This window comes from Calidris pugnax, unplaced genomic scaffold, assembly GCF_001431845.1.
Source record: "Calidris pugnax isolate Ruff unplaced genomic scaffold, ASM143184v1 scaffold89, whole genome shotgun sequence".
In the NCBI taxonomy this organism is placed as follows: domain Eukaryota; kingdom Metazoa; phylum Chordata; class Aves; order Charadriiformes; family Scolopacidae; genus Calidris; species Calidris pugnax.
The window spans coordinates 4,192,822-4,211,801 of record NW_015090865.1 but is presented as its reverse complement, the minus strand read 5'-3'; the positions used below and the strand labels follow the sequence as shown (position 1 = coordinate 4,211,801).

Below are 18,980 nucleotides of genomic sequence, written 5' to 3'. Positions count from 1 at the left end.
AGGCCACCTCTCGCACTCAGAAGTGGAGACCTTCCTTATTTTTAGAGGATTTTACCCAAATGGCACCCTGGCTCGGAGAGGAAATGAGCTATTCCTTACGGGTGGTACTACAGAGCACCAGTGATCTCTGCTCACAGCTTCAAGACGGCAGCTACAGCAGCCTCTCGCTCTTGAAAATGTGTTAGAAATCACAAACTGGCACCAGAAATTTGTTGGAACAATCCCCACAGCAGAAATCGGCCGTCTGATGGGGAAAACCCTTAGCAGTATTATTTTCCCTCCCTTGGAAAAGCCACATTTGCCCAAAGAAAAACGCTGAGCAGGAAAATAACTCTGGTTAAGTTTAAAAAAAAATAATAATGTTGCTTATAATGGCAGAATTTCAAAACACCTGTCTGTTTATTCTATTACTGACTTGCCTCGTGAGGAGTTTATATTTTTTTCCTTTCTAACACCTTCTCCAATAAAGTCAGAGGAGATGAATATCTGGAACACAAAGCTGTAGGAGGGACTCGACCGACTGTTCTCTTTGTTCTGCTTTTTTTCCGTACGATTCAAGCTGCTCCCTATTGCTGTCAGGACACCACAACCCAGCACCACTGGTTTTAACAGGACTGTAATGAAAACTGCCAAGTCCGTTCATGTGTATTTTTACCAGAATATTAGCTGAATTTAAAAACAAAATTATTAAATAAAACTATAGTATTTTTGTTCTTATAAATAATCCGTTCATGTGTATTTTTACCAGAATATTACCTGAATTTTTTTAAAAAAATAATTAAATAAAACCATAGTATTTTTGTTCTTATAAATACGCAATTAAATGGAAGTACCTGCAGAGAGACACTGGCCGGAGAGGGATTACATTCTCCTTCACCTCCAATCACCCACGTGCTGTATCTACAACCAAGTAGAATTTAAGATATGTTTTTGTTATTAAAATATTCCAGGTTCTATCCCCATCATCACAAGCACGTGGGGCAGGTATTTAATAAGCAGGGAATAGTGCTCCCCTCTCCCCCTCCCATCAAATCCCCCTCTTACTCCTACAACCAGACGGGCTTTAACAAACCCTCGATTATTTCACTGCCGTGGACCCTGACAAACATTAAAAACCTAAGTTACAGGATTAAATAAGATTTTATTGTCACATTTAACTGCTTCGTCAGAGATGTACATTTTGCAGGTTTCTGTGCGGAATAAAAATTAAAAAAAAAAACCAAACCCTCAATGGTAGTTGCCATGTATGGACTCTGACTCCCACAGAGGCACATCTGGAACCGCTGGCCCACGGGCGCTCGGTGACACCGGGGCGAGTTCTCTCCCAAATGGATTGCAACGCTCAGAGACAAAACTCATCGAGTTAAGGCTAATGAGAAGAACGTAAAAATAGTTAAAACTGACCACGAGGTGTTTAAAGGGGGAAATAACCCGATAAGAAGAGGGGCAATTTTAACACCTCACGTTTTTTCCAGGCGTTTTGCTTCATTTAGTAGAGGTGAGGAGAGGCTGATGACCAGGCTTTTGCCTACGTATACAACATATACCTGGGATTTAAAAAAAGACTTAAAATTTCGGTATTTAAACTTTTAAGTGACTGCTTTGCTGTTCTGGGTGTAAACCAGTGACGTGGTTATTCACACCTCAAAGTGATAGACGCTTAAGAGAATCTCATCTTAAAATGTGGATTTTCTCACAGATCAGGGATTAAATCCAATAATACAAACTTCTTAGTGGCACAATTTTACATATTTTGGGCAACGTTAGCATACAAGCAGTATTTAAATAAAAATAAGTGCATCCAAACATGAAATTCTCTAAATATACCACACTTCATTTATCCCAAACGGCAATTTTCTGACAAGAGCTGTAATTCAAATTAAAATAATCATTTACATATTTCACCCAGAGGGAAAGAGGTAATAAACCCAGGGGACTCTCCAAACAATCTTCTCCTACCCTAGCCCCCATTTATTACATAAAATAACTCATCTAGAAGCGTAAATCCAATATTCAGACGCAAATAAAACGCACGAAGCAGTCTCTGATGTTTGTAATTTGCAGACTCCAAAGTCCAATCATGATGGAATTTACTACTTCTGTCAGTCACTGACTCCTGTATGTGCACTTCATACTGATGCTAAAATAACCAACGAGACAATAAATGAGGCTAGTGTGGCATAAAGTCACTGTAAACCCAGCGAAACCGGAATAATTATATTTATGACATTCATTCGGATGATTTACCGGTCATCCCTCCCCCCTCCCCTTTACAGAAAAAAAGGCAACCATCATTTGAAGTGATACACACATTCGGCTAGTAAAAAAAATTTAAAACAAACCCCCTCCTCTGTGAAAAGAGCAACGCCGCTCGAAGAAGGTACACCACATGGGTTCCACCCAGGCTTCTCGGAATTATCAACATTTCTCCGCTTGCAAAGGCCAATTTGGCTTCCCAGAGAAAGCTGTTTTGAAGGCGGCTGATATATCTATTCCCTTTCAAAAATTAAAATTCAAGGCATGATAGTGCAAGAGGTAAGTTTTGATTTGAGAACATTATTTGTAGACTAACTGTGCTTAGTTACTACATCCCAATTTATTGTCTTAAAGAAAATACGGCAACAAAAGCTAGAAGATCTCTATAAATTTCATTTTTGCCTAAATTTACCAGTACATCCATGAACCTCATCAGTATTAGTACAACTTGATTATCCTAATGATTCCATTATAAAACTTGCAAAATGTATCACAACGTGAATAAACCATCTAGTGCAAGTCTTCTACATTTTGTGTGCACAGGAATCCTGTGTAGTTCATTTCCTCCAGGTTCAATCCCCAAAATCTCTCTGCAACGATTACGAAAAGAGGACAGTGTCACGTGGATTATTCTTTTTTATTGTTGTTGTTGTTGTTGTCGTTGTTCACCCCCCTCTATCAAATCTGAGAAGTTTGAGTGTTCCTGGAGTCGCCGTCGGGATGCGCCGAAGGTCGGGAATCCCTCGTCTGTGAGTATTCGCTGTCGGAGGACTCTGTGGGTTCGAGCAAGTTTTCGTAATCACTGTCTTCTGACTCCTCAACATTGTCACCAACCGCTCTTTGGGAAGATGGCATGGACGCCCCGTTACCAGAATATTTCAATCCTGCGTTTGTGGAAACGTAACTGGAAGAACCGACTGCTTGGGGTCGAGGCATGAACACGTTGCTCTCCAGGAGAGCGTGCCCCACAGTACTTTCCTGACTGCTCGTGTTGAAATCGGAGTACGGCGGGGGAGGATCGGAGACATCTGAATCTTCAAGCGTGCAGCCTTCCACAGCAAATCCAGTGTAGGACATTCGGGGAACAAACAGAGGTTCCAAGTTATCTGTTGGCATTTGCCTGCTTAAAATTGCTTGCTGCATTCCTGCAAAAGCAAAGAAGGTTGCTATAATTAGTGCTTACTTTGCAATCGACTTTACGTAACCCAGCTGTGACGTCCCACAGTTCTCTCTTCTTTCATAGAGTCCCTCCCAGCAGAGGGACTCCAGCCCTTGGGGCATCTTCGTGGCCTCCTCTGGACCCTTTCCAACAGGTCCATTTTGGCAAGGGCTCAGCAAGCCTGCTCCTGTCCACCTATGTCTCAGTCAGTGCTCAGCTTGACTCAGTTTTGATTAGACCATAATCCTGGAAAAGTCGGACACAATCACTGAAATGTGTTCCCTACGAAAAGCCACACTAACAGGTAAACTCCCCCACCTTCACATTTTGACTTTTATTTAAGTGATTGTACACTTAGCTGCTATAAATAAATTTGTCCACTAAGGAAAGGGTGTCTCTCCAATCCAAAAATCAAAGCAAGACCAAAAAGCCACAGCTACGTCTCGCCTTTAAGGATTTCACAGTGTCTCCATGTTCCATAACAAACAGACAGTAACAAAAGTGCTTCAAAGGCTGAAAAAACCCAAACCATCTGAAGAACTGGTTAAAGAACAGTTAATATCGTTAAGAGTCACAATGCAAAGATGCATCAAGATGAAGCTCCTAGAGCTCCACATAATAGACAAAACAGCATCAGCTCTACTTACTGTAACACCTTACTTCTGGAAAAAGCAAAAATCAAGGCTGAAGGGGTCCTTTAATCAAGTCAATGTGGTATCTCTTTTGTAATAAAGAGAGCCCGTTCCCTCAAGTGGCTGCACAACAGCACTCCAGTTTTGGTCCACAACACAACAACTCCAGTGGGAGATTTCCTGGAATCTGGGAAACACCGCACTCACTATGCCCTGAGACGTGCTACTACGAGTACAAAATTAATTCAGTGACCTGGGAGTAATATCTCAACTGACTTTTTATGCCACAGTGTTAAAGTCTTAACCTGTTAACCAAAAATTTGTAAGAATAACAAACTTTCACACAACGCTACTGCAGGAATTTGTACCAAACGCTCCCTTTCCCTCCAGCTCAGAGAATGATTAACTGCAACATTTGACTCACTAAACCCAAGGAAATTCACCCAATATCGAGTCAGCCAGAGAACAGAAGGCTGGCTTCGGTATTTAGCTACTCACATCTAAAAATATTGCAGAGACACAAGCTGCCTGTTTTCTTGCTTCAGCCCCTCTCACAGGATTATCTGCTCGGGCATCAATTTTCAGCCCGGCATTTCCATCCCACTGGTAGTATCTAGATTCTAGCACCGACTGCTCTTCCTCCTCCTCCTCCTCCTGTCTTTTGCCATATGGGCTGGGACCAGCTCCAGCCACACTTAAATACCCATCTCCACTCCTTGCTCATGTAGTAGCACTTCCCTGGCTGTTTCATCCCCAGCCAAGCAGGAAAGAGCAGGGGCTGATGCCACTTCCACCACCTCTCCGATGGCGCGTGGCCGGTGCTGCTCTTCACCTTATCTTTGAGGTTCAGGGAAGGAAGGACCCTAGAGAAATGTGCTGACAGATCAGACCTTGCTCTAAAATGCTCATGTGATAACAGGACCTTGCTGCCAGGAGAAAGTTAAAATATCCAGATATAACAGCAGAGGGGCCTCTTGCACAGTTTTGGGTGTTAACTCCTCTAAACCATCCTTGAGTCTCAGGAACAGCTTTAGATTACAAGATGTTTTTTTATTATTTGTGTATCTTGTTGCTAAAATGACAAATTTGGTTATTTTCTTATCATTTCAAAACATGGAAAAGAGAGGCAGTATTTGCTGAAGTATGCAATTTTCCTATGTATTATTTTTTAAAAAAATATTAGAATCATAGAATGGTTTGGGTTGGAAGGGACCCTAAAGATCATCAAGTTCCAACCCCCTAATTACTTCCCGTTTGCCTATTCTCTGCTCCTACTCTCTACCTTCGGGCTTCCCTTACACTCAGATTAAATCAGATCAGCAACATCTCCTTGGGAATGTCCAGGCTCTTCACAAAACCTACCTACTGCTAAGCCAAAAGCTCCTGAAGCCATATTCCTTTTTTAGGACGGAGGGGAAGGGAGGCAACCAGCCAAGTGTGCTCAAGTGTGCTCACACAACAGGTCTCACTGCTTCACAAAATTATGGAGCAGCAAAAGGAAAAAAAAAAAAAAAAAAAAGAATTTAAACCCATTACTGGTTTCATTATGGAGCAGCAAAAGGAAAAAAAAAAAAGAATTTAAATGCATTAATTTTACTGGTTTTCCCTACCAATTCTAACTGCATACTAAGAAAACTTGTATTATTAATACGGAATGCAGAATCAACTCTAATGAAGACATGGATTTTTAATGGGACTTATTTGCAACATGGAAACTTAAGCCCAACCAATTTGATACTAATATAACTCTTCAAAACACAGCAGAAATATAACTTCTACATTCAGAGCTTCACTAGAAAGAGAAGACTGTCATACCTGTATTGCCTTAAATAAATCAAAGAATTACCCGATTCGGCTTCCCCCACAATGAAACCCCCCAACATACTGCAAGAAGGACAATATTTCAGTAGCTTCATGGAATTAAAACTATTACAAATTGAAATCCTTATCAGTGATGATGTGGTACTTGAAATAGGCAACCAAATTGCAATAATATTCTGCATTTAAGTAGCTTCTTCCACTTTTTAGCAGGTACTCCTGGAGATAGGAATGACTTCAAAATGGACTTTTAGAGATTAGATTCAAAATGTAGTTCAACATTGAAAAGCATTATTTCAACCCCAATCATGTTCACCACTAAGTCAGCAAATAATGAAAAACCAGCTGACTAAATTAGAATTCTGTAACTATGAAGTGGGAGAGGAGCATAAAAACGTGGATGGTCTGTAAATCAGTAGGGAAAAACCTGATATACCCAGTAAAAGCTGCAAGGTCAAAAATCATTTAGAGAACATTTCAGATGATCCGCATCAACATCCATCACTTACACACTCATTTTGCTCCACCCAGTTTGTCTGGTGTCCAGTAACAGACCTGAGCTCTAAATGAATTGGTGCTGGGCTTGTATTTGTGGATTTCAAATAAACATTGATAGCTCCTGGCCTGTAAACACAGTACCCTGTTTCCATGTAATACTGCAAAAAGGAATCTCTCCGGTGTTTAGATTCGCTTTTTCCATTCCTGGCTTTGCTCCACTTTTCCTTTCCTACACCGGGCCTTTTCCTGTGTTATTTCCAAAAGTGACTTTCTCGTTCTTTAGCTTTGTCTCTCTCCTCTGTTTTGCTAACATTGGAGGACTCCCACAAACATATCTGCAGTACATGCACTTTCACAGTTCAGGTATCATTCAACATAAATCCATCATATACCCTTCCCAACAGGATTTTTTTTAAATTTTGCCGTGAGCTACCAGGAAAACAACTCAAAATAATTCCATAAAGTGCTTTCTCCTTACAGCATCTGCTTCTGAATAAAAAGAAAGTAAAAGGAAACTTACTTATTTCTTGTTCTTTTTCGTTTTTCTTTTGTGCGATTTGCCTTTTTAACTTGTTTACATCCGCTTGAAAAGATTCAACAACACGTTCACTTTTTTCTACATCTATACATACTGCCTAGGAGAAAAACATAAGACATGCTAAGGCTTTGCAAAAATACAGGAAAGACTTCCAGAACAACATTAATAAAAAATTAATAAAACAAACAAGATGCCAATAAGAGCACAAAACTGAGAGCAGGAGTTAACTGTATCACGGCATAATATTCAGCCTGAGGATTGTTTTATTTGTTGCCAATTCCTAATTGATAGGAAATCCATTTCCAAATAATTAATCAGGAATATTTGTAATAAGATCAAAATTCCTATTTGGTGGAAAAGGCTTGCCATTTTGTTTTTCATGGTTTGGGGTTTTTTTTGTTTGGTTGTTATCTTTATTTTTAAATACCCTGTTATTGGCACAATAATAATACCATAGTAGCACGGTTTTAAAATGTAGCATGAAGGTGCATATTTTTTGTAAAAGACCAGATTCAAACTGGGGTATTAACAGTTCACTCGAGAACAACTGTCCCAAGTCTCTCCTAGCTGATACCTCTATTAAATAAACAAGACCCATGGATTTCCCAATAAGATTTTCCTATACTGGTTAGGAAATAAAGCTGAAATTTTCATTAAAGTATCCAACTTTAAAAACAGACCTGGGTAACGTTGATTTCTTTTTTAATCTAAACATGTTAACTGAATATTGTTTATTTCTTCAGAAATGAAGTATTGGTCATTATCATTAAACATTACCAGTTTTGAAAAGTTCACAACTCTAAAAGCACTGATGAGTCTTAGACAGTTAAGTCAGCAACCGTCAACTCTAAAAGCACTGATGAGTCTTAGACAATAAGTCAGCAACCACTTACTGTTTCTTCTCTGAGAGGTTACTATTAGTGATCTTACCCACAGAGCTGAAAAATATTAACTATGCTTTCAGTTCTATACCTAATTTTTAGGAATTTATAAAGTTTAAACCCTACCCCCCAACTAACTGGTGAATAATGCAAATATGGGTATCTCGGGTACTTTACCAGAAAACTTATTTCCAGTCCTGTAATATTCTCTGTGAAACATTGGCTTTAAAGATAAGTTTCTCCATTGAGATGACACCCAAGTTACTTTTAAGCTCTGTAACAACGTACAGCAGCACGATTTACATGGCAAAACACAACAAAGTCATACTTTTAACAGGTAGGAAGCCAACTCCCTGATGATGTTGTATTTTCCATTTATCCAGACGCTAATTCAAACAACGGCAAGAGCGCAAAAGGATATATGCACTCTTGGCAAAAACAGAATAATACCATTAGCTAATGGCATAGACCTCTGAAAGTACATTTTCATGTCTCCTGAAGCTGGCATGAAAGCTGTCTGCCTTCTCGATGTGAGTTAGAAAGCAGGTTTGGGAGTAGCAACTTCCTAATAGTAGGAGAATAGTGGAAAAATAGTAGTTTTTGCATGGGAGCAGGGTGAGGGGATGGTTGGAGCGATCGCTGCCTTGAAAAGCTAAACCAGAGCAGAGACACAAATCCCTCCAGGGCAGATGTAAGGGGAAAGCCTAGAAATGATCTGTGACTACAGCACAATTAGCAGATGCGTGCGCTCCCGAGGCAGCGCGGCGACGCCGCTCCTCGCGTAGGACAAGCTGTGAAATGACAGGCTTCCATTTAGTGGATTTTGACACTCAAGGCGCTTCTCGGCTGCTTTGCCACATTTGGAGCAGAATTCACTCATGCTCCACACAAAACATTCACAAGTTTTAACTGACAGATGGAGCCCTTTGCTGCACGCTACATGCCAAGAGCCAGGAGACATTTTTAAACTCACACAGGCAAGGCTTTAAACCTGTGCAAATCCCTACAGCCTTCAGCGAGGCTTTTCTTGAACACATACCCTTAAAAATAGACGGCATTTCCCAGAAATCACTAAGCATTAAATCATTCTTACTTGCAAAAAGAGAAAGAATTGATGATATTCGCATCAACTGCTTTTACAGCAGCCACCGCAAATGCACACGTTAAATAGAAACTGACACAATTCATTATTAAAGTCAAACCTATTTTCCTACAGTTCATAACAAATCGTTTATGAGCTCTAAAAGTCTCCATCTGTAGTCCATCTGACTAATAGTCTCCATCTAAAAGAAACCTATTTTCCTACAGTTCATAACAAATCATTTATGAGCTCTAAAAGTCTCCCATCTCCTCCACTTCTGTTTTAACCAAAGGACAAACAAAAGATGCCACATACATACGGATCAATGTTAAGTAAAGGAAGTTACCTGTACTTTTTCCTGAAGTGCATTATAAACCTGATATATAGCCCTGATGTCCTTCATCACCCCATCTTTGTCAAAAAAATCAGTACTGGAAAAAAAAAAAAGCAGAAATCATTAGTTAGAAAAGACAGCACAAGTTTCCAGCTCAGGCTGTCTTTGAATTGCTGTTAAGCAATCCATCACTGTAGTTTTAAAATGCAGGCTGTCTTTGAATTGCTGTTAAGCAATCTATCACTGTAGTTTTAAAATGTATTTTATTTTATATTGCTAAAAATATATCATTATCTCAAGAACCAAAATTTGGACAGCAGCATATTCAATATCAAAATTTCTTCTGGGACAATAAAGTCCCATTGGAATGAGATTAAACATTCAGAAATCTTTAAGCTTGTATAATTTCACTGTTAATAGTCAGAAGAGCTACTTCACAGTTACAGCATTTAATTAAAATTACTTAAGAAAAACAACAGGACTTCAACACTTCCGAGTTCCAGGTTTTGAATCAAGCTTGCACTCAGAATTCCTTGAGGGGGTGGGATGGGGATGGAAATGAAGTAAAAGGCTTCCAGCCAGAAGGCCCACACCACAACCCGCTCTCCCAGCTCCGATTTTCTGATTAGTGCACTAAGTCCCTTCTAAAAGATTCCGTTCTTCTAAAAGATTCAGTTCTAAGCAGGACTAAATCCACTAGAACTGACCATTCTCCTTCAGAAACATTTTTTTTTTGCTGCTTGAAATGCATATTTGTGGTATTCTTTGGAAGGTACAAAACGCAGAGCTTGATGACTGTACTTGATTTGCAAAAAGGAGAAATCCTTACCCGTGTTCCTTAATAACTTTGGCATAATTCTGAGAAGTATTTGGCACTGAAGAAACTTTGTATTCCTGTTGACTAGTGTTGCCTAGATTAGGAATAGTAAGTGACACCCTTTGATTATACCTGTAGAGAAAGTTTAGAAAGACTTCTTAACTCATATTCAAAAGATTATTTACAATAGCTGTGCTATTATCTCACCTCCCCTGATGATCCCAACTCATCTAATTTCAAAGCTTCTGCATTAGGATAGTTATAAAAGCTGCAAAATATTACAAGTTGTGTTCAAAACAAATGCATGATCAAAAACTCCCCTGACCTACCTCTGTACCTCTTAGAACCTTTTCATTCTGCATACAAACTACCACAGATACAAGAAAGGTGAAGCTACATTCAGGTCTATTGTAAGAAACATGGTACTGACATCTGATTTCTCTCAAAATATTTAAAAAACTGTCATCATTAACAATAACAATTAACAATTATAAGACATCCTTCCACAAACACAAAGCCTTCTTTACATGCAATTGTTCAAACTCCAAAATAATTTAAAGAAAAGCAATAAGATGCAGTCAAACTCCAAAATAATTTAAAGAAAAGCAAGAAGAAGCAGAAAAAAAAAATGAGGATTGGTTCACATACAGAGATCACTCACCTTCGGTTTGGTCTAAAAAGCACATATTCTAAAGCATGTGTTGAGTTATTTGCCGTGGAAATGAAGCTGAAGAGAAGGAAGACAAGATCAGGCACTCCAAGAATGTGTGTCAGCTGTTTGTGAATGATGTGCTCTCTATATGACATTTGCTGCTGAGTGTTTCTCCTAAATCTGTACCATCCAATAACGTTCTGTAAGCAAAGTAAATTAGAAGAAAACAAAGTATTAACTGAGAGACACAGATAATAAAGTTGCTGTAACTGTGGTATCACGTGAATTAGCCAATAGCTTTATCACAACAAAATCAGACTGAATTACGAGAGGCTTGAACCTGAAACAAGTGCCATCCTGTTCCAACACGACTATTAATTGCTCAACCTTATTGTGCTACAAGCACCTGTGTGTCCTCAGTGCCACTCAGGATCCCATTTCCAATACACTTCAAAGTATATTCAAGCTTAAATATTTCAACTGTCTATTCTCTTGTGTCAGTTTGTGAGACACTTCCAGTGCTTCACAAATATATTTGCAAATTCAAGTCTGTTCATGAGACAGGACCAATCTGCTGTGTACAACAATAAAATTAGAATCATAGAATGTTTTGGCTTGGAAGGGACATTTAAGGTTGGACTAGATGATCTCCAGAGGTCCCTTCCAGCCCCATATCAGCCTGTGATTCTGTGAAATGCAACTGGCAGCTCTACAAGCAGCAGTAACAGCATCAGTTTGCTGCTGCTGCTGCTTTGTAAAATAAATGAACAAAAAAAGTTGCTGTTTTAACCACCCCTACTTTGTACTAGCTCTGGCACTACCCAGACCCCAAGAGCCAATTTCATGTATTAGTGTTGCTTTCAGTTGGGTCTAAGAATGTCCATGGTTGCCACAAATTGAACGATGCAAGTCAGTCATGTGTCCTCTCGCCAGAGCAAACTGGTGGCTTCAACTCGTGGTGAACCAGTTTGTGAGAACTTCCCAATCAATCATTAGATAATTAATTACAAGCATGGAATGAGATGAAATACTGAAAAAGGTTTGACTGTTCTCCAAACAACTACTAAAATTTCACTTTCACAAACAACGTATACATGATGTAAAGCTCTGACAACATCTCACCTAACTGATAGAGCAGCTTTTCCAGTTTAAAACTGACAGTGCAAAAATTGTAATTAAGAGGCTTTATCACTACAACTCTTTTAAATGAACTCTTCAGAGCAGGTTTTCAGATCAGGTACATTTTTATTGGTTTCAGCAGCAGAGTACACAATCATAACACTACACGTTTAGTCCAGAAATTTGAGTGGGTTAATACCAGCCCTTCACTTTTGGAGACCTAAATTTACATCTTTTGATTTTCTTCAGGGAATTCAGACATTGCCCCCAATTTAACCTAAGTACCACAAATTCACCAACTTCTGTACAGGACAAAAACAAACTTTGGGTCAAACCAAACCATCAGATTTGTGAACGAAAAATACTTCTTCCAGTTAACTACCTTTTTTTGTTTATTTGTTTTCCAAAACCACTCATTCTAATTATAGGCTGTAATGACTAGAGCAGGAGGAAAAGATAGAAAAACTTACTTTTCTTCGGTCCTTAAGAATTCTGTCCAAACTCTCCTCATTAACTTTGCCTGCATAGTCGTAAAAGCTTGAACCAAAAAGGAAGAGAGAAAGGTAGGTTTACTCAGTTTACTCACACAGTATACATAATGTAAATAATTTATATTTTGAGTGTTCTTTGAACAGATGCCATTCTATACATGACAAAGCAACTTCTATAGTATTACCTTTATCATCATAGGTCAGTATTTACACCACCTACTTGGGTGATGTAAATACCCCACTCGGGTGCCATATAGAGTGCAGTTAGAAGCCCAGGTTGGCTGCACAGTTGCTCACAGAGGAATGTGGAGAACATTTAAATTAGATGCCTGAGACTAGCTGGGGTGAAAACTCTTAACTCTTTTTAAACCACTAGTAATGAAATACAAGATGCCTGAAATTAGTTTTAAAACGCTTTCATTGCACACAAGTGTTTGATGCCCAGTATTTCACTGCCAGCCCCTACAACAAGGGGTAAATGCACTGTGTAATTTTATTTTGACCAGCATTCTGTAAAACCCTGCTTTGATAATAAGAGTCCTACCTGCCAAAGCAGAAAGGAAAGCAGGGCCCTTTTACGTGCAACTACAGATCAATTTCTTGAGCTCCAATTCTGCAATTAGACTCACAAGATGGGACCCTTGAAGCCAAAACAGTTATATTGAAGTCAGCAAGAATCCAAAGTATTATGGAGCTCCCTCCATACAGCTCTGCTCACAGACCTGAGGCCCAAGCCCTGGTGTGTTGGTATTTTGAGGACATGGCAGATTGAAGAATTTATAAATCTCTCTACACGGACAGGTTTATAAATTGAAATAGATCACACTTCATGATAAAAGGAAAAACATTTGAAAAGAGATCCCCCCTTGACTTAAGTGCCAAGCCCTTAGTCTCTTTCAAGAGCTGGTACCACTAACACCTAAAGAGGTGCAGGAAAACACTCTGGTTTAGAGGTCTAAGAGCTCAACTCTTGAGGGGGTGGAGTAAAAAAAATACAAGAGAAAATCCTGAGCTCAGTACTTGGCTGGTAAATAAGGGTGGAAATAAAATTGAAATAAAATTCGTTTCAAGATGCAAGTTATTGTGAATATTCAGACTGCAACTAATTACCAATTTGAGATACTACATAATATTTGCATAATCTTTTCAATTCATGTTCACTGTGTTTGTACATGCTTGTAAGTAGCTGATATCCAATTATTTCTCTTGCTGTGCTTTCCAAGAATAATTTCCCTATGGGATGAGCAAGTAGTATGTAACAAAACACCTTCATCTGAAACCTGCAGAGAGAAATCAGTTCTTTTCCAAATCCTTGCTGCTTATCCAGCTCCCACGTGTTGGTAAAAGCACTGGACCCAAGCCTCGTGCGGAAAGCACGCAGTGAAAGACAGAGTCCCTCCCCTTCCTCCATCAGCTCACTTACTAACAACCAATTTCTCGACTGGGGAGCAGCAGTAAATGCGATGGGTTCTGATTATGTGCTGCACAAAGCATCACTAGGAATCAGACAGAGTCTACCAGACGCTGGGATATTATCTTGATGTGTGGAGTCTGCAGCATTTCAATCACTGGGTTAAGAGTACCCTCTCTGTAATTATCAGCTAGCAAATGACAGACTGCAGCTTTTCTCTCTAATGTAACTAATGTCAATCAGAACGTCTAAGGTACTGTCTCTTCTTAATTGGCTGGAAATCTCTAAATAAAGACAAGAGGAGATTAATTGGGAATTCCTTCTAAAAAGAATTTCTAGACAGCCATTTAGAAGCCATCACTGTATAACAAATGAAGACTCCTGAGGAAAACTACATATAAATAGACAGAAGCTGCTCAGTAGAATATATTAGACCTATATTTAATTTACATTCTGGAGTAAAGGAGACCAGAAGGAAAAATAACTAGTAAGCTGAAAGTTTCAGAATAATTAGTTGCTGCAAGTCAGTACCAGAAGGAAAAATAACTAGTAAGCTGAAAGAATAACTAGTTGCTGCAAGTCAGTTGAACTAGCTACAAACCTACTTGTTAATCCAGGAAGTTACTAGATTAAGGGAACACAAAGCATTCAGGCCCCAGCAGAGCTAACCTAAGACTACAATAATTTAAAATGATTTTGACATTCATCCTAATTATCAGAGTGATACGATTTGATGCTGCCCTACCTCCACTAACTACATGTGAATTTCCATGAGGTGGAAATTCAAAGAGACAGAGAAATAAACCTCTACCAGTTACCTCAGCACCCCTTCTCACCTAAGGTAAGCGCTACTGAAACTGTAAAGTCCTACTTTGATTGTCATGGTTGGTGCCATTTACATGTATTTCGGTAATACCATCAGATAACAATGCAAACATCGGTAGGTACATTTGAAATGCTAATACATTTCAGCAAGCTACCTATTTTTATATTCTGCAGCCAACACAGGAAGACAAGAGAAAAAGCTTACCTAAACAGTTTTGAACAAGGCTCATGGTTATGGATTTCTGCAACAACAAACAGAAAAAGAGAGACATATGTCCAACTGCTCAAGGTAAAGAGAAATTACAGTGGCGTATCTTGCATGAACTTTCCACATCACAGCTACTGAACAAATAAACATTTATGTCAGACCACACACTGCTCTTAATGTCTCCACAACACTTGATGACACAGCACCATACCCGGAAAACCAGCTGCTCTTCCTCTCGCCAGTTCATAGAGAAAAATATTATAACAATAAGCAAGATATACACTTGCTCTGATATACATAGATATATCTAAGCCCCAAATACACACTTCTGATACTATTTTATACCTGTAACCTCCTCAGGAATGTATTTATGATTTTTTTTTTTTTGCTTTTTGATGCAGCTTTCCACAACAGTTCACTTGCGTGCACATACAGTGTTTATTGCAGCAGCAATAAACAAGAAAAGGGATGGGGAAGGGAGTCACTGAAACATTATACAATGGAGAATTTAACCATGCACCAAAAATAGACATTTTCTCTATGATGAGAAAAGGGCTTAAAAGCCCCTCCAAAATGGCTAATTGGAATATATAATTCTGTTCTAGAAAGTAGTAAAAAGTCTCGGCAGTATTTTTTTTATATTGAAGAGATTGTAATAAATGCTAAGACGTGCATTTAAGCAGCAAAGGCTGTAACACATCAGTAACCACAGAGAAGAGTGAGAAAAGAGCAAAAATTCAATTCACATTATCTCTGTAACACCAAGCACAACTTACTCTCTCACAGTGTCTCTCACTTTCTCTAAAGTTCTCCTCTACTCTGACTTTTTACCAAATACAGCTCATTGTTTATTCCTATCATTATCCCTTGATCACGTAACTTTTGTCTGAAACTATTTGCTCAGACTGAACAGCACTTACACAGCAATAATATTTCAAGCTTCTGCCTTAGAACCTGGCTGGAGTTGTTTAGCAACAACTTTGTTTAGACTCTTCCTTCCCGGGGAGTGAGTCACCACCTGCTGTTCCCAAAGACACAGGCTGCTCGCGATTGCAATATCAGCAGAGTCAGAATCAGATCACAATCCCCAAGAATAACAGACTGCACACATTAATGTCTCAGCATATTTAGCCTCTATCAAAACAAGGCCCTGGTCCATGGCAGGCGTCCTGACTGAGATACCGTACATTCTCCCTGGCAAGGACTCATGATGCTGTTGTTGCAGTTCCTTTATTTGGAATATATTTAGACTTTCTTTATTTTGACTTGTTTATAAGTGTATCAACACCACATTTTTTACAGTGGCATACAGGGATTTGTGGATGTGATTTGCTAAACAAATTATTCCAGTTCAGATCAACTCCTTCCAACTACAACTACTGAAAATACACACTTAATTCTTGGGTTATGAGGCTGCTACACAGGCCTTGTCTTCTGAAAAACAGGAAGCAACACGCCTACGGCTCAGAACGCAGCCATCATTCTGCATTTGAGGTTTACACATTGACTTATTTTATAGAGATATATAGTACCTATATACCCAAACAATGCCACTAAGCTTTGAAACAGCAGACACGTAAGAAAGTTAAAACTCAGCCGCGACAACAGTGCCACAAAACTATCCACCTCACTCCATGAGCTGAACTCAGAGTTCAGAGTTAATGTTGATGAATAAATATTAAAGTAAAAATTTGGTAAACAGAAAATATCCAGATCATCTGGATTAGGGGCAGGGGTGTGTGTATGCAATTTCTCAGAAAATAACTGTTACCATGAATGTGACAAGAGTTATCTAAAAAGGAAATAATTTTTAACACCACAAACACTTGGTTTATGAAACCAGGCTGAGGGTGCAGTTGATGTTACTGTGTTACACTGTCAACGATAACTAAGATCAGTTACCCCTGAATAATCATGTCTAGTTTTGTCCAAACATAGTCATGAGCTGCCTTCCTTTACACAATACTTTGATACTGACTATATACACACACAAAACCCAGTCTGGAGACTTAACATAACATTGTACCTACTTTCAGAGACCTTCAGTTCTCTATTGGAAATAACATTTGAGAGCCAATCCCAAGATGTTTGTGTATTAGCTAAGCTTTATTCAGATGCTGCTACGTTATCTAGTATCAGATCCACAAAGCCAGGTACATACACATTTGGGTTTTTAAAGGTTTATATGCATTTTAATACTGGGGTCATATATATGTATTAAAAAAAAAAAAAAAGGGATTCAGTTTTGGAGGTTTCCTATTTTCTATAAACCATAGAGCTAAACCCATGCAACAACATCTCACTTGTGCATAAAAATATCTACTTCAACCAACAGCATTTAACAGCAAGATCTTTGATCTACTTTTCACAACAACTAATCAGCTGTACAGGAAGTACACATACTTATCAATAAAGTAAATTGTTTGACAAATATTCCCTGGTCAATCTTGCTGTGACAGTTTACAATGTCATCAACTACCAGCCATTTATCCAAACTCCTCACTGGAAATTTAACCCCTTTCAGTATTAGTACAATCAAGTAATACATTTATTTAATGTTGAGCATGTCTGTATTTGGAAAGCCATAGCAAACAGGAAACTCCCTGCAAGACCAAAACCCAAATTAATCATTTCTCCATCACGAAATGCAGATAACTGTCTTCAACACACGATCTTTACTTTGCAAAAGGAGACACATAAAACCCCCATATCTAGGAAAGGACAGTTTCCTTTCCTCACACCTCAACCACAAACACATATACTGCAGCAAATGCTGTTTTGAGAGACTGAAACATCTTGTGCTGGTCTCACAAGTGAAGGGATTCTTACCGAATTGCTGTATTGAAAATTGAAATAATGAACAGTGCTTCTTTCAGAGATTCTCTAAATTCTATTACTTACCAATGACTTGTAGAAATTCAGTGTTGCTGATCTGTGAATCGCTAATGCTAAAAGTCTCTTCTTGTCTCACCTCTCCTAGCAGAAATCCTTCCTACAATTGCAAGGGTGGAGAAAAAAAGAAGGACTAAAAATAGGAAAAAAACCCAACCCTACTATGTACAGTTATTTACCGTAACTTTCTTAGCATTCAAGGGAATAATTAAAATGAAGATTTAGTTTGAAATACACATCTGAGTCTAGGTATAACCTGTCCTTAGGTTTACCAAGACTGATTTCCTGATTTAGCAACGTTCTTTCACAACACTATAGGAACAGTTTGTCCAAAAATAACACTCTACTGCAAGCTTCCGTAGGTAACACACAACTTAAACGAGGTAGAGCCAGATTACATAAAGAAGCAGTCCCAGCTACGCAGGACATGGTGGATGAGGAGCAGGAGGCCTGAGCACGGTGCACCATACCGATGCTGCCCTGCTCCTCCAAAGCTAACGGGGAGCTGAGTTTACACCTGCAAAGGCTTATTCAAATTTACATACGGAGACTGAGCTGGACCCTGAAGAAAACCAGAGATCATAAAACTCAGGAGGTAACTTGAAGTCAGCTTTTATTCTCCATCCCCGCCCAAAATGAGGAAGGAGAATAAGCAGGAATCGGGTGCTTTTTGGCATAAGCACTGAAAGTGCGACACACCGTTTCCTGGTGATCGGATAAGGGAGCGAGCTCAGACTAGAAGTTTGTCAACAAAACAAGGGGATTTGGAAACACCCCAGTTCTGCACCGCAACCGGGGTTAGCTACCGGGGCTGGAACTCGAAACCAGCTGCAAGGCGCCGGCAAACCCCCGCAGCTTTACCTCAGGGGTCTGCTCCCTGCAGCCGGTTCCCCTCACGCCAGGGCAGCCCCGCGTCCAGCCCCGCAGTGCCCCGGAGGCGCAAGGCGGCCGGCGGCCCCCCCAAAAGCGGGACCCGGCGGATCTGCAAGCCACCCCCACACCCCCACGCTGGTGGCCGGGACCGGGCGGCACCCCGTAGCCACCTCCACCGGCGAGGGCCACCTCCACACCGCCTCCAGGAGCCGAGCCGAACGGCTGCCCCCAGCCCGGGCCCGACCGGCGTTGGCCCGGCCCGGCCCGGCCCGGCCCAGCCCAGCGGCTGCTCGGGGAAGGAGGGGAGGCACGCAGACCGAGGGAAGCCCCGCCTGAGCGTAGCGGGAGGCGGCAGCGGCCGCGGGCACCTACGTGGTCGGCGCTGCTGTTGGCGCTGTAGTAGCAGACAGAACTGAACGTGTAGCCCGAGATGGAAGCCGCCATGATGGAGACCACCGCCGCCGCCGCCGATCCCACAAGCCCCCGCGCGCGCTC

The 18,980-nt window shown here is 40.1% G+C and overlaps 1 protein-coding gene across 1 annotated transcript; it reads right to left on the bottom strand.

Moving 5' to 3' along the window:
* Positions 1–1,121: 1,121 nt before the first annotated feature.
* On the bottom strand, positions 1,122–18,977 carry FAM175B (family with sequence similarity 175 member B). Its single transcript, XM_014945383.1, has 9 exons — positions 18,858–18,977; positions 17,622–17,712; positions 14,718–14,754; positions 12,256–12,322; positions 10,676–10,866; positions 10,027–10,146; positions 9,210–9,294; positions 6,884–6,998; positions 1,122–3,401 (listed from the first exon to the last, which is right to left on the bottom strand). The coding sequence occupies exons 1-9, from the start codon at positions 18,927–18,929 to the stop codon at positions 2,935–2,937; spliced, it is 1,245 nt and encodes a 414-aa protein (XP_014800869.1). The 5' UTR covers positions 18,930–18,977; the 3' UTR covers positions 1,122–2,934.
* Between the last annotated feature and the right edge of the window lie 3 nt (positions 18,978–18,980).

What these genes read in the sequence shown, in the direction of transcription:
- FAM175B (XM_014945383.1), bottom strand. Translation starts at nt 18,929, where the DNA reads ATGGCGGCTTCCATCTCGGGCTACACGTTCAGTTCTGTCTGCTACTAC. An exon ending in CCAACAGCAGCGCCGACCAC is followed by an intron (nt 17,713 to 18,857) that starts GTAGGTGCCCGC and finishes TTGCAATTGTAG; the next exon opens with GAAGGATTTCTGCTAGGAGA. An exon ending in CCTTGTTCAAAACTGTTTAG is followed by an intron (nt 12,323 to 14,717) that starts GTAAGCTTTTTC and finishes TTTTGGTTCAAG; the next exon opens with CTTTTACGACTATGCAGGCA.